Here is a 16632-nt window from a genome sequence, read left to right as displayed (position 1 = left end):
GTACATATTGCCATTAACAGTCTGACCCCTATCCGTCCCTCCACCCTCAACTCTTGCCACAACCTCTGTTCACCCCCATGCCCAATCATTTCAAGTTCCTTATTTTGCACTTTGGCTCCTATGCCCATTATCTGGGAGGCGTTTCCTCTTTACCTTTATCTCCCTCAGGCAGAATTAACTGTGTGTCTTGTGTATTTGCTTCAATAACATTGCATACATTATACATTTCTTACTTAACACAATTTTTTCTAATATTTATCACAGCTCATTTGTATATATTCCTGCAGTTATATGATTAATATTTGTCTTCCTCACTAGACTGCCAGCTCCAGCGTACAGAAATCAGGTCTGATTTATTCTCCCTTGTATTCCTAGTACCTCACAGGTAGTAAGTGCTCAGTCAATATCTGTTGTTATTGAATGTTTTTACAACTATCAGAGGCAGGGTGGCATAATAGTTAAGGTTGCTGGCTCCTGAATAGAATTGCCAGAAATTCCAACCCTGAACTCATCACTTACTACCTGAGTGACCTTGGGCAACTTTTCTATATCTCTTTATCTCTGTTTTCCCATCTATAAAATGAAAAGAACAGTACCTATTTCATAAGGTTATTTTTAACTGAAAATGAGGGGAAAAAAATATGCAGTGCTTAAATGTTATGTCTACCATATAGTAAGCAGCCAACCGTCAGCTATACTTGCAGTTGTGCTCATTATTGGAGGCAGTAGTTTATGTGTCTGTCTCCCAGCTAGACCATCCACTCCTTTAAAACTATAGCCAGCATCATTAAAGACTCCAGGGCCTCTCCCCAGGCCCAGCATGTCCTAATTGTTCAAGGAATCCTTATTGAAGTGCATTGTCAAATTTGAAGAATGCTATTTAAGATTGTAAGTTTGGTAATAGTGACATGGCTTTCCAAGTCCTGAAGTCCTTTGTTCTTTTTATTAATTATCAAAATTAGTAGTTCTTCTAATATTTATCCTGTGCTTACTCAATTCCAGGCACTAGTGAAACAAGAATGATCTCATTTAATTTCCATCAAATCTTATGAAGTGTAGGTTTTTAATTACACACTTGAGGCAATTGAGCCTCAGAGACGTTAAGGGGCTTTCCCAAAATTATGCAGCTGGCAACAGGGAGAAAGAGATTTCAAAGCCAGTTTCTTCCTTATAAATATGTTGCAAAATAAAGTATTCGCTTATGTTTAGGACAATGAAAATGGTTTTAAATCCATTGAGAATGTGTATTTTACTAAAGCCAAATAACTGGTAATCCCTCCTAGCTTTGTTACATAGAGCAGCACCCTAATGGGGCCGACCTCCTCCAAAATGGAAGAGGTCTCACTGATTCTGAGCCCTATAATTCCAGGTGGCTTTGTGGGCAAGGGTTCATTAGTTTCAGAGTTTGGCAAAAGGAGGGCAAAACATTTCATCAGTTTTCTTTGTTTATAGTATGGACCCCATTAAATAAAGCTTGGATTATGAATAGCATTTTTTTTTATCCCTTTAATCATGTTTTGGCAGTCCTCCTCACAACACACATAGACAAATACATGCAGATCAAATATGCTGTCCTGCTCACCAAAACAGCACCTTCAGACAGAGCTGTAAATACAATATTCCTCCACTGCTATTGATGTGGGAGGTGCTCCCCCCAAAGAAATGTGCATTCGCTTATGGATTGATCACAGAAATGCGAACAGTAAATGCAAATGGATCACCAGATAATAGTGGTAGTGACTATTCACAGTCATAGAAGAATGATTTCTAGTTTTCCAGAGGAAGCAGCCCCAACTATTGCTGAACAGTACAAGAGTCATACAGCATAGAATCCTGCACATACTTATCTTTACCTGGGGAGTTACCTCTCATTTTTAGAGAAATCTAGCGTTCATAATCACCTCACCTCTTAGAAAAATAAGACAATATTTTTAAGAACTCTCGAATGACATTATCAAAAGACGTTTTCATGTTTTGATTAGTGCTTAGAAAAGGGAATGTATTTTTATGTATGGTTGAATTCAGCTTGGTAATATTTTGTTGAGAATTCTTGCATGTTATGTTCTTCAGGGATGTTGGCCTATAATTTTCTTTTTCTTGTACTGTCCTTGTCTGGTTTTGATATCAGGATTTTCTGGCCTGAGAAAATGAGTTTGGAATTGTTCTCACATCTTCTATTTTTTGGAAGAGTTTGAGAAGAATTGGAATTATTTCTTTAAATGTTTGGTAGAAGTCACCAGTGATGCCACTTAGGTCGGGCCTTTTATTTTTTTTTCCCTTGGGAGGATTTTGATTACTAATTTAATCTCCTTACTAGTAATTGGTCTGTTCAGATATACTGTTTCTTCATGATTCAGTCTTGGTAGATTGTATGTTTCTGTGAATTTATCTATTTATTCTTGGTTGTCCAATGTGTTAGCATATAATTAATTATTCATAGTCTCTTATGATTCTTTGTATTTCTGTGGTATCAGTTATAACATCTCTTTCATTTCTAATTTTATTTGAGTCCTCTCTTTTTTTCTTTGTGAGTCGAGCTAAAAGTTTGTCTATTTTCTGTATATTTTTTAAAAAACTAGCTGTTAGAGAGAAAGTTTATCTAATGAAATTTCAACAATTGGTGACTGTAAGTGAAATGTGTGTGATTGTTCATTGTCCTATTCTTGTGACTTTTCTGTAGATTTGAAATTTTTTTAAATAGAATAAATCAGGAAGTTAAAAAAACCCTAACTCTTAGTTTCACTGGTCCTTTCTATTGTCTTTTTAGTCTGCTTCATTTCCACCCTGACCTTTATGATTTGGACTCCTCTACTAACTTCTGACACTTTATTTTTATTTATTTATTTTTTTTATTTTTTTTTTAAATTTCAATGGCAAAATGATACTGTTTATTAGTTTAAATGTAATGTTTAAAATAGTACTGAACTTCCTATAGCATGTTAGATATAATTTATAATTGTAACAGGTCATGTTTCTGAGAGTTTTAACTACTTCCCTTTTTACTTATTTCTTGTAATTTTTTTTTTTTATTTTTCTTATTAGTTTCAGGTGTACAAAACAATGTAATAGTTAGACATTTATCATTTACACCCCTCACAAAATGATAACCCCCCTCCCCTAATCTACTACCTCTCTGACATTGCACACAGCCGTTACAACTATATGGGACGTCTCACTTTAAATACGTGACTCCACACCTCAACACGCCTTGTGTTGCTCGCAGTCCTGCCGCTCTCCCCAATCCTTTCACTCTTCCTCTGTTTTAAACCTGTTTCAGACCTTCTCCTTGGTCCTGAACTTCCACCAGCCCCCTTTTCATCCTTCACTCTCAGATGATGATCTTACTTTCTGTGCCACTGAGAACATTCAAGAGAAAAACGTCCACCTGTCCCCACCCCCCCATACATCCACTGCCTGCCCCCAGGCCGTGTTCTCTCCTTTCCAATCCCAGGAGATGTACTGGGCTTGCTCCTGTCCTAGATGGGCAGCTTCACTGTCTACTGGATCCCATGTCCTCCGACCCACTCAGGAACTCTGCTCCCTCTCCTGGGGCGTCATTTTTTCATCTGTCTACTGAATCCTTTCCATTAGCATAGAAATATGCTATATTTCCCATCTTATTAAAAAACAAACAAAAGCAAAAAAAAAAAACCTTTCTCATGACTACACAGCCAGCCCCCTTTAGCAATCATTCATTTCCTCTGCTATTCCTTAAAACAAAACTCCTCAAAACAATTAGATAAACGTGCTGTTTTAACTTCCTCTTCTCTGTTCTCTGGCGTTCACTCCAATCAATCCCACTACAAAATGAAACTGTTCTGGTCAAGTGTCATCACGTTGCCAAACTGAGTATTAAGAAATTCAGTGTTTCTTATTCACCCTGTTAGCAGCATTCGAGACGTTTGATCACTCCTTTTTTTATAGCAGTTTTATTGAGATAATGCAGATACCATAAAATTCACTCTGAAAGTTACAAGTCAGTGACTTTTAGTATTCACAAAGGTGTATGGCCGTTATCACTAATTCTAGAACGTTTCATCTCTCCCCAATAAACCCCATACCCATTGTTGTTACTGCCATTGCTCAGTCCCTGGCAGCCACTGATTTACTTTCTGTTTCTGTAAATTTGTATGTTCTGGACATTTCTTATATGCTTCCTTTTGTGTCTGCCTTTTTTCACTTAGCATAATACTTACAAGATTCATCTATTTTGTAGCATGTATCAATACTTCATTCCTTTTAGCTGAAGAATGTTCCATTGTGTGGATATATACATTTTGCTTATCTGTGCATCAGTTGAATATTTGGGTTGTTTCCACTTTTTGGCTATAATGCATAATGCTGCTATGAAGCTTCATGTGGACCTACGAATTGCTTTATGTGGACATATGTTTTGGACTTGCTGTTTTATATGGTAACTATATTTACTCCTTCCTGGTTGAAACCCTTTCCCCTCTCTTTTCAGACACTTTCTTGGTTTCCCCTCTACCTCACGGTCTGCTCCTCAATCTCTCTGAGTCTTCCCTCTAACTTCGGAGTGCTCTGGGGATCAGTTTAGTCCTCTTCCTTTCTCCATCTATATTCACTCCCTAGGTGATCTCTTCTAATTACTTGGTTTTTAAATACCATCTACTTATAGATGACTCCCAAATTTATGTTTTTATTTCAAGCCTCTCAACTCCAACTCCAGTACCCAATTGACTATATGACATCTCCACTCTTATGTGCATCTCAAGCTTAGCATATCCAAAGCCATAAACTCCTGAGTTACCCACCAAAATCTGTACCTCTTGCTATCTTTTCCAACTCCCAGATGACTGTTCCATCCTTTCAGTGCTCAGGCCAAAAACTTTAGAGTCGTTCTTGACTCCTACCTGCCCCACGTCTTCTGCCCAATGCATAGCAAATCCTGTTGACTCTACCTTCAGATTATGTCCAGTATCTGATCTCTTCTCCCGCCTCCCAGAATGAAGCCATGAGCCTCATTCTGGCCCTTTCAGTCTTTTCTCAATGCAGTAGTAAAGATCTTTTTTAAATGAAAGACATTACTTCTCTGCTCAACATATTCCGACAGTTTTCTGTCTCCCTCAGGGTAGAAGGCAAAGTCTAAAATGCCTCGGGTCTATGTAATCTAGGCCCTCTGCTACTTCACTGACCTCATCTCCTGTCACTGTTCTGCTCACTCATTTGGTTCCAGCCACAGTGGTCTCCTGCTGCCTTCAGACTTGTGAGTCATGTATCCTTCTCAGGACCTTCTCACCTCTCTTCTCTCTGTCTGGAATGCCCCTCCCCAGACATCCTTCTGGGGCACTCTTTTATTTCTTTTAGGTCTGTGGTCAAGACTGCGGTGGCCTCCCAGTATCTAGTCTCCCTTACTTTTCTGGCTGGGTCCACGATACACAGCTATCAGACCACTTTCCCGAACTTCCCTGGAAGCTGTGTGGCACCCTGTGACTACATGTTGCCCAATACATGTTAGATTTCCTTTAAGGAGGTGGCCTTCCTTGGGCCTCCCTCCATCTCACCATGTTTGTAGCACAAACCAAAGTTCCTGCCTTCATGGAACTTATATCTGCATTAGGGGAAAAGACAACAAATAAATAAACATAAATAAATATACAGTGTGTCAAACGGTACTAAGTGCCATGTAGCTAAATAAGCAAATGGGGAATAGCCAAGCAAATGTGGAATGGTGCATAAGGGGGCATTTTGCCATTTATTATATAGTGTCCGAGAAGGCTTCAATGATAAAGTAGTATTGGAGCAATATATTGCTTGAGTTTGGATTAGGTTTTCCTGCGTATAAATAAATCTCCAACAACATTGACTTAAACAAGATAGAAATACATTCCCCTCAAGGAAACAAAACCTGGATGTCAGGCCAGGGCTGGTAATGAGACTCTGAGGTTGCCCGAGACCCAGAATCCTTCAGCTTCCAGCTCCATACAGCTGCAGTGTGCTCCCCATGCGTGGCCATCTGCTTTCCACAGGAGGCATGCTGCCTCCCTGCTCTACTGCTAAGCACTTAGTGTGTCCTGGATTTTACAGCTCATTACTTCACTTTTCACCTCCACTTTGATCCCGAAAATGGAGTTCTAACAGCCAATTTTCCCACCTGTACAACCTTGAGCAACCTTGAGGACATCTGTACAATCTTGAGCAAATCATTTCAGTTCTCTGGGCCCCTGGAATTCATTTCTGAAAGGATTGTAGCAGAGCTCTCTTCAACTGTAACACTGAGTGCTTATAAAATTATCATCTGATTTCTTAATTTTCCACCTATTTTTTTTTGTATAAACATGAAACTTGTATGACTTGTATAATTAAGCAATTCAGTTATTTAATGTTAAGTTGATTATTTACCTTAACACTTATTTTCAAAAACCTCAGAGAAATTATTTACTTCTTGACAAATTTTAAAACGTTGAATCAGCAGCACACATTATTCTTTAAAAAATTCACCTGCCCAGGAATCATCTCAGATATATTCCCTGACACTGGCAAGTAGAGTGGAGCAATGAAGTTCGGCAAGTGTGCTTTTTTAAATCTTCAAAGGATGTCCTGATGTGCACCCCTGGCTGAGGACCCAGTGTCATGGCATTCCATCTACTGTCAATAGCATCCCTTCGGAACAGACTTTCAGAGAGCATCTTGTTTTAAGGCCCCCAACACCCTGTTTAAATCCAGGTCCTTTAAATTAGTGAGAATTGAGGCAAAAGGATTGCATTTGGGATTGGATGACAAACATCCCACTGACTGATCATTCACTATAATCATTACAGATAAATGATCAAAACTTTTAAAGGAAATGTTTCTATTACTAATTGAAAATTTGTGAAAGTCTTGTATATAAATTCCTAAACTGCTCAGTTTACACTGTTACTCTTTGCCTGATTTTTTTCCTAATAAAAGACCTCAAGTCAGGGACAGAGTGCATGATTGTAAAATAACAGATGGAATTGTGTGGATGTTAGTAAAAGGCTCCACCTTACTGCCTTGTATTGATTAATCTATGAGAAGCTTCTAAAAGGTGAGCCTTCCTTGAACCCGAGTCCCAGGACGGATGGTTCTACGTGGAGCCACATAACCCCAGTATGTGTCATTTCCTGCCCCCTGGTCTTAAGTCAATAATTCCTATGCTCTAACAAAATCAGATTCTTCCCATTTCTGTACCATAGATAGTTTTTAAACTGATTTACAAATTTCGAAACCGAATATGAATGAAAGTTCTAAAATAAGAATAATGTTTACATAATGGAATTAGTGTTTTTTATGGTATCGATTGATAGTCCATTAACATTTCAGAGTTTCTGGGAAGAAGGTAGATGGTATCATTTAGTTTCCTTGGTCATTCATTTCTTCATTCTTTCATTATACTAATATTGAATGGTCACCTGCTATTTCCTAGGTGCAGGGCTACAGCAATTCACAAAACAGACAAAAATTTCTGCTGTGTTGGCACTCTTTGTAGAGGAGAAAGGCAGTGAGAAGAGTAGAGTTGAGAAAAACCAAGTGCTAAGAGCTTGTTACTTGCGTGGGCCACATTGTAAATCTGTAATTGATCTGATCGCTTATATTTCAAGAGGAACTTCTTAAAAATTATGAAATTCCTGTCTTTTCACATGAGTAATTTTTCTAAGTTAAACTGATTTTTTGCTAAAATAGATTCACTCTAAAACTTAGATCAAGATGAGATTTTAATAAGTTATTACTTTAACATTGACCCATTTTTACAAAAAGAAAAGCTGGAGAGAAGTATGTGCAAGAAACTAATTCCCCAAATTCCCTAAAGCATATTAATAACTTTCTCAGAAAAAAAAAAAAAACCTGGCACATTAATTAGCACTGTAGCTGGCACATAATAGGTGGATTAAATTGTTTATCAGGAGAATTGCTGTCATTTAATAAACAAGCCTCATTTTTGAAAAGAAAATATTAAACATTTTTGAACAAAAACAAAAGGTTTTTTTCTGATGTATAGGGGTGTTTTTTTTTTTTAAGTTTTTAAAACTACACGTGCCTATCTTCTTTTAAAAGAAATCAGAGCTAAGCATCTTTTTGGTAGTTTGTTATTTCACCATTTCTTCTTATGAAGATTATGAGTTTAATGAGCACAAAGAAAGCAAGAGGCTTTGCCGTCTTCCATACATGTGACAAGTGGAGGAGAGAAAAGGTCAAGGATATGAGGAGGCTTAATGAACTTTATTTAGAAAGTTTAAATGTTAAAAATTAACTGCTCTGCTTTCTTCTATCACAATCTTTCTTCATTATTTCGGCCTCGAATAAGTTTTGCTGTTTTTGTAATTTCAAAATGCAAATAGAGCAACTGACCAGTCTTGGGGTGACTCCTAAGATCAAAACATTTGTTTGTTATGCTTAAGCTTTAAAAAATTATTTGTTATTAATACTAGCTCATAAAAGGCACACTAAGTTATTGTTATAAATTTTCCTACAGCGGATTCACAAGCACATGACTTTTCTGGGAAGAAACATAATAAGCAGGAAACCCACTTTCACTACACAAAGGAAAGGGAGCCGCAGATTTCAGAGACATGGGTCCCCGTCCAGCAAACTCAGTCCCTCCTGCTCTGATTCACCTGTCAGTTCTTTGTTCCAGTCGTGCAGGGCAGACAGCTCCTCGTACACTGGCCCATGGGACAGAGTGCCTGTACCTATGGCTTACTGTTGTGCCCTCACAGTGACAGGTTTATATGGCGATGACAGATTTATATTAAGTCAAGGCACGTTATTTTTTGTCTTTTTTTACTCACATCCAGGTGTCAGGGGAAATCAGAGCCTGGTATCACAGACATGTTTTTCAGGTGCTGGATTCCTTGTTCAATTTTTAAAGATGAGACTATCTTAAGATATTTGTAGTGTTGACTAAAACAGAATTTGGTTTTTGGCCTATGAAATTTATTCATGTATGTTTTAAGGGTGGTGAAGATCTGAGTTTTATTGAAGGAACATGACTATCTCTATGCATTTCTATTTGCTAACTGAGCTCACACAGTATTATATGTATAGCAAAATGATTTCATAGTCTCATTAAAAACTCTGTAGACATTTTAATGGCTGAATAATCTTTCATCACATTGATATACCAAAATTACCTATTATAGCAATTTGGCTATTTAGAATGCTTACATTTTTTTGCCTATTACAAATAAAAATATGATGAACACATATTCCATATAGTTTTGTCCTCATATCTGATTTTTCCCTTCGATTATATTGCTAGAATGGTTCAGAGGGTGCTAGAGAGATCAACTTAAGAAAAGTTTTAACTATTAATGCCAAAAAAAGAAGAAGAAAAACTTGGGTTGCATTATTGGGATGTAATGTGACTTTCATCCACAAATGCCTTTTCTTCTTGCAATTCTAATGTTTAACGTGTAACCAAATATAGATATTTGGTAAGCACAGGTAATAAGGCCTGATTATCTGGGATGTAACTGTAACTCTGCCACTTACTCACTGGGACAAATCACTCAAACTCTTTATGCCTCAGTTTCCTCATCTATGAAATCATACTAATAATAGCCCCTGCCTCTGTGAGAGTTAAATGTGGTGAGAATTAATTTATGTAAATCTCTTGGAACCATGCTCAGCACAAAGTAAATGCTCACTGAATGTTTATTTATAAAAGTAACAACAACATGAAGAATGTTTCCTAATTTTACATTCTCAAAAAAGTTATTCTTTTGTTTCTCTTCCCACAGCATCTCAAGTACTGAAGTCACTCAAGTTGCTTTTAATTATACTATTTCATACCTGCAAATACATGCACGGAATGTGCGCTTTATAAGATTCCTGGAATTCTTAGTATTTTAGTTGTGCACATAAATCACATAGCATGTGCCTAGATCCTTATCTCAAATAGATAATGTCAGAATTCTTCTTAGCAAAATGTTTTTCATACATGGTGTAGGGGCTTTTATAGTTTTTACCCTCAAGTACAAAAGTTATCATGAAGAAAGCACTAAAATAAAGAGCAGAGTGTAGTTTGAACTAGTGCATAGCTCCAATGGAAAGAGAAATCTGGCCACCCCAGTCAGCATCCCAAACCCATGGCCAATTTCCTACTGCAGCCACACATCGTGAGAAGGCTGCAGGTGGGTCTTTCCAGACACATTCGCTCTACTTATTACAGTAAGGCTTTCTGGCCCTACTAGGAGTCCCTGCCCCAAGAGCTTAACTGAACCTCATGATGTCACTAGTGAGTCTTGCCTAGACAAGGCAGGCCGACATGCCCTCCTTGGCCCATTCCTGCTAAACTCATAGCTGGTCTGGATCCATTACATTTTAACATGCCAGTGGCAAAAAGGAAGGATAGAACTAGAATAAAAGTATATAAAGAGAGGAGTTGCCTCCATACTGGGTTTCTCCTTACCGTTCTCTCTAAAACAGGGTTTTTCAACTTCAGCTCTACTGACATTTTGGTCCAAATAATTCTTTTTCATGGCAGGCTGTCCTGTGCATTGTGGGATGTTTAGCCACATCCCTGGCCTCGACCCACTAGATTCCAATAGCAATCACCCTCACCCCCATCATGACAACCACAAATGTCTCCAAAGTTGGCTCCAGATCAGAACCACTGCTTTAAAGCCGCACTGTAATAACATGTTCCCTGTAACCTTGGACTTGACTGACTGGGGTCATACTCCTCTTCAGAGAGTTCTGTGATGAAAGGGGCCTTGAGTGCTACCTCAAAGTCCTCCCCTAAACTATATACACTGTGAAATGGACACCCAGAAACATACAAAGGAAATTATGCAGTCTACCAATTTTATAAGGCCAAGGCTCAAATCATGTGTTCCTCAAATGCTCAATTCCAGCTAAAGTCAAGAAAGTGATCTCTTCCTTTCTCTCAAAGTTAACATATTTGTACTATGTGTTATTAATAATTAGTATTAATAAAATAATCATATGCAGTGTCAGGTAACACATCTGTGAAACAACAGATGTGTTTAAAATTTGATTACTCCATTTTTCCTATAGTCATTATTTCTGTAATGAAAATGTATAGTCATCAAGGTACATCTTCAAGAATATTTCATTAATCACCTAAAAATGCATTCCTTAAAAAATATGTGTATATATTCCACACTTCTAGTAGTCTCAGAGTAACTGAGCTACTTTTGTTCCAACAATCGTCATCAATACTACTTAAACTTCATGTGGCATTTTCATATTTTGTGCACAAGCTCAATTCTATATACTAATTTGGTATATATTAATAATGAGTTTGTATTGTAAAGTTTATGGTTAATGACAATCACATGTATGTTATTTCTATGGAAATTAATTTTATCACAGAAGTACACTTAAATTGATGTAGTTACTGGTATTTGAGTTCTAAGTGATTTGCATTGTGTAATCTATTTCCATGTAAACTGACAAAACAAAATAAGCTGCATATTACCTTTTTTACCTTAGAATTGTTCTCCTTTACATAAGTGTTGAATCGAATTTAGAACCCAAAAATTTTTACTGAACTTAAAAATGTCATGTCCTGATTTTAAACTATGAAATGTTGCAAACAACTGCTCTTGCATTTGGTTTAATATTGAGAGAGAATTAAGTTAGATGTCAGATTCTTTAGCAAACTAGTTTGAAATCTTACTGCTTTTTTAGTGTTTTAATTAATTTTCATATCTACTCCCATGAAAAAGAATCACATAAAAAAGGAGCCCCTTTATGAAATATATAATAGCATATATTTGTACTTTTCACGTTCTTGTTGTTTACCTGAATATTTCTTTTAGAAGTAATCTTGGCAAAAATCTCTGTGAATATCTTAGTTCATAATTAACTTTTTTTCCTTTCCTTGGTTTTTATAAGTTTATAATTTGCCCTATGGGAAAATACAACAGAACTACCGTATGTTGCCGTGTATAATGCACACTTTTTTTGCCAAAATTTGTGAGGGAAAACTAAGGATGCACATTATATATAGGTAGTATAATTCAGTATCTATATAAATGTTTTTAATTCTTTTATTTATGCTTATGAGTTAAAAGTGTAACTCTAGAAATCAATAATGCTATCCATATGCAAAATAATACCCTGGAATACAATAATCAGTTTTATTGAACTTACTATGAACTTGTAACTTCAAAAAATTCTTGGCCTTCTATGATGGGTAAATATCATAAATTTGTACATAAAATTTCTTGTACCTTTTGTTTTGTAATTATTTTTACATAAAATTTCTTGTACTTAGTGTTAAAAAATAAATGCTAAAATTCCTTTATAATACAAAAGCAAGTACCTAAATGTAAACAAATAAAAAATTGAATTAAAAAATTGAAATGAAAAATTTTTTTTCCTGAAAGTTTGGGCCAAAAATGTGGATGCGCATTATAGACGGCAAAACATAGTATTAATTGGCCATCAGATTTGGGCAGATTTTATGTAACAACAATATCAATGCACTCTAACTTTTATTGAGTACATATTTTGCGTTGTGCTAAATGTAACTCTTTGCTGAATTATTTTCATATACTTATGTAATTCTAGAGTTATGAATTTATTATATTTTACATACATAATTATCCACATATAACCTTTTAAAGTTGTGCATTATGCTAGCCTCTTTGTCAGGCAGTGTCTTGGGAATATCTTGTACCTGAAATTTGTGTTGTCTGATAATTAGTATTAATTAATAGGTTCGAAACATTGGTAAAAATGTTAAAATAATAGCATAAAGAAGAGGAAGAGAGGGAAGGAGTGAAAGGGGCAAAATAGGAAGAGGAGAGATCTGGTTGAAGCCATATAACCTAGAAACATGAGACAACAGAATTATGAACTAAGATTAATATACCATGTTTCTCCGGAAATAAGACCTAGCCAGACAATGAGCTGTAATGTGTCTTTTGGAGCAAAAATTAATATAAGACCCGGTCTTATTTTACAATAATATAAGACCAGGTCTACGATATAATGTAACATAATATAACATAACATAACATAAGACCCGGTCTTATATAAGATATAAAAAAGGATCATTAGGCTTGGGGAAGATTTGTTTGAGAATCCAGGAGAGGGGTATGGGCCATATATGGTTTGAAAGTTCTCCTTGAAAATATCAGTGTCTCCCCTTCACTCTGCCCTTTCCTGTGAAAGAATTTTTATATGCATGTTTAATTCCATACCTAAGTTGATATTTTTGGTGTAATACATTAGATTATTAATAAATTAGAATTTGATCTTGTAAAAGTCCTTTCTCTCTCTTTTTTGAATTTTATTTCTAGATCCCGAAGTCCAGGAGTGAGGGCTCTATTCAGGCGCACAGGGTACCCCAACCAGAGCTATCTGATGGCATTCCTCAGGTCAGCGTGCAGCTAAGTCGTAGAAAACCCTTCTGGGATGACATGAAATCAGCAGAGGACACCAGTGGGGCCAAGTTGCTATCCAGGTTGGCATGTTTCCTTTGTTTGCATGTTACATATTGCCTTCCCTGCTCTGATGTATAGGCCCACATATGTAGGTATGTTTGTATGTATATACCACTGGGGTCAACAGGATTCAGGTCAGTAATACTATTTAAAATTCACTCTAAGTTTTGAGCATTTTCTGACTAATAGTCCTTATCACAGAAGCGTTCCTGATTTGTTTTATTTTCTGGGTTAGAACAAACTGTTTAATCATTTACACCATGCTATGCTCATAGCAAAAGTTGGAAGAGTTACTTTTTGGATACCGTTTTGTAGTATGTTCAGTATTATCTGCAATTAAAGTGGACATCAGAGTTGTTACTAGAATCCACTCTCACTAACAAATTTTGAATGTTGCCTTTTCCCCATTATGTTGCACATTATACCTGAAAGCAAACTTCTTTGATATACTTGAAGTAAAAGGTATGTAATTTTGTTTAAAAAAAAAATAGATAAAATGAAGTCTGAGTCTTACTTACGCAGAGCATAAGAATTTTTCCTTTTAAGAATTTTTTTTATTTTTTGTTATAACTTAAAACCTATTTCTGAAATTTAAAAAAAAAAATGCCATTACAAGTATAAGACAGAGAGCGCTAACGAATTGAAAGGTATTTAAGGCATTAAATATATAAATATAGTAAAGACCTTACCACTTTGGATTGCTTTATGGAAGAGATGGGGTTTTAGCTGGATTTAAAAGATGAAGGTCATTTAAATTGAAAGAAAAAGATGACAAGGCTCTTGTAGACAGGCCCTGTTAGGAGGCACAGTGGGTATTTGGGAAATAGCAAACAAGTGTCACGTGAGAAATTAGTTGGAAAAAAAGGCTAGGAAGGTGGAGTGAGGCCAGGTCATCGAAGACCTTGAATGCCAGCGCGAAGTATTTTTATATTTAATCTTTCCTTCACTGCATAAATGTTCAGACTTAACCTCTGGTTCCAGGAAGTGGTGTAGGATGGGGGGTACATAGTGAACAAAGCCAACAGACTCCTGTGTGTATGGCCCTTACATTCTAGTGAGGAAGGCAATAGCCAGACACTAAGAAAAAAATAGAGCCATGAGTGTCGTTCAAATGCTGGGCAAGGACAGAGGAAGGGCATAGACCATGTGGGGAGATGAAGGTGAGAGAAGGTTTCGGAAGGAGGGTGACTTTTGAAGTAAGGCGAGGAAGATAAATAGAAGCTTACTGGGCAGGGACGTTGAGATAAGGGTGCTCCTGGAAGAAAAAACAACTTGTGCAAGGACATGCAGGTCAGTGAGGACAACTTAGAGGAGAGCAGCAAGTTCAGCAGTGGACTCAGAACACCTGGACAGGTGGTTTAAGAGACTAGATAGGTCCGCTTATATACCCATATGAAGGAGTTTGGAAAACGATGGGGAGTGACTGCAGGAAAATGATATAAACAGACTTGTGTTTTATAAAAGAGACTGCAGCTGCTATGCAGAAGGAAAGATTAAAGAGAACAGGGCAAGGTGCTGGGAGAGCAGCAAGAGGCTGTGGGGCGATCTAGTGCATACTGAGTGCCTCTGTGAAGACCTCATCATCATGGAGGACGAGGGGATGTGGGCAAATCTTTGTGCCTTGAAGGGAAGGGAGAGACAGGATACTGCTTCGTGGAGTGGACTTGGTCCAAAAAGGGTTGGGTTCTTAGTTGGTTTGTTTTGCTCCATTTGGGGTGTTATAATCTTTTAATGAATGAAATCTATGCAGGTTTGTAAGTAGAACAGGTAGGGTTCATGGAGAGAAAGAGCTGATGGTATAAGCCAAGAGATAATAGAACAAGGACCTCTAGGAGGGAATTCAGAGACCAAGTAGCGACCCCCGGAGTAATAAGGGAGGTAGGCACCTTGTGCACAGCTGTGAGGGCGTCTTCCTATTGTCGCCTCTGTGACCCACCGGGCTCTGGGTTTGGCAGTGCAGTCTTCACCGCTGAGGGGGAACGGGGTGATTAGATTAGTAGAGGAACTAACCTTGGTCAGTAAGAAGCAGTTCAGGAAAGAATAAGGGGCAAAAGATACAAAACATGGGGCCTTTTTAATTTTTTCTTCTCTGCTTTAAAGACCAGGGTCATGTGGCTGGCTGATAAGAGCTAGTGCAGATGTTATCTTCCCAAATTAATTTGTAAAGAACTATGCCAAGAATGCCTTCAGTGAAGTAATGAAAAGAAAAATTCAGACATTTGTTGTTTATATCATTCTTTTTAATCACCCAGTCAGAAAAGGAAAGAAAACAAAGTTTCCTGCTTCTAAAGGTAACAAGCAACAAGTTTCCTGTGTAGATAATGAATTTGCATTTCTGAGATACAAGTCAAATGAGAGTATAGAGAGAAGGCTCAGCAAACGTTGCTGTAGCCACTCTTTGTTCCTCTGGTCAGCATATTGCCAGTTAAATCCATATTAGTATTTATGAATTTTTTACATACTTCCCAGTTTTTTTAAAGTGCAGCCTTGAAGAACTGACTCCTTCACAGGCAGCCACCTAAAGGTTTAGATAGAACATCGATATCCACATCAAGCCTTGCTACTCACCATGACGCACTCATTCAACTCATTCAACTTCTTGTCTCTAGCCAAAAACCTATAGTAGCTGTTCAGAAATTTTTACTGTTTCTATACCTCTTAATAGATTGTGAGACAAATTATCAAAAGACAAGTGAACATTAAAATAAATTTAACTAAAAATAAGTTTTAAATCCTTTATATATCTTTGAAGTAGCAGAATAGGTGTTATTCCAATTTTCATTTCAAAAAGGAACATGTGAAGCTGTTTTTATTTGCAGTTACTTTCCAGAACAAGATATTGGTTAGTTTATAAATTTTAAATATTTTTTTTAAGTGTGTGTGTTTTCTTTCTCTAGATCTTTTCTTTAGAGAAGCTTCCACTTTTTTCCTTAACAATTCTTTAGTTTCAACAGTCTCAAACACAAAGGTTGGCAATGTGTATTAAGTGTATTGTAATGCCACTGTTCTATAATACAGTATTTACTTTGGGTTATCAACTCTTTTTTAAGGAATTATCAAGAAGGATTTAGTTGGATTTGTCCTGGTATTGATTTCTTCTTTCTTTCTTTTTTTTCTTTCTTCCTTCCTTCCTTCCTTCCTTCCTTCCTTCCTTCCTTCCTTCCTTCCTTCCTTCCTTCTTTCCTTTCTGGTTTCTCTTTAAAAAAGAAAAAAACAGCAATTCAGCAAAATC

General features: G+C 36.8%; 1 protein-coding gene across 4 annotated transcripts in view; it reads left to right on the top strand.

The window, feature by feature from the left end:
• Positions 1-16632, top strand: part of FAM13A (family with sequence similarity 13 member A) — a 274476-nt gene that overhangs the window by 143605 nt on the left and 114239 nt on the right. For all 4 annotated transcript variants that reach the window (XM_081042945.1, XM_081042944.1, XM_081042943.1 and 1 more), the window contains one exon: positions 13257-13420. In XM_081042945.1, the coding sequence (XP_080899071.1) occupies positions 13257-13420 (164 nt within the window). Of the gene's footprint in view, positions 1-13256; positions 13421-16632 lie in introns of those variants that run through there.

The sequence above is a fragment of the Rhinolophus hipposideros genome (genome assembly GCF_964194185.1).
Source record: "Rhinolophus hipposideros genome assembly, chromosome: 1".
NCBI classification, from domain to species: Eukaryota; Metazoa; Chordata; class Mammalia; order Chiroptera; family Rhinolophidae; genus Rhinolophus; species Rhinolophus hipposideros.
Note: the sequence above shows the minus strand (reverse complement) of the source record. Positions and strands in the feature narration are given on the sequence as shown.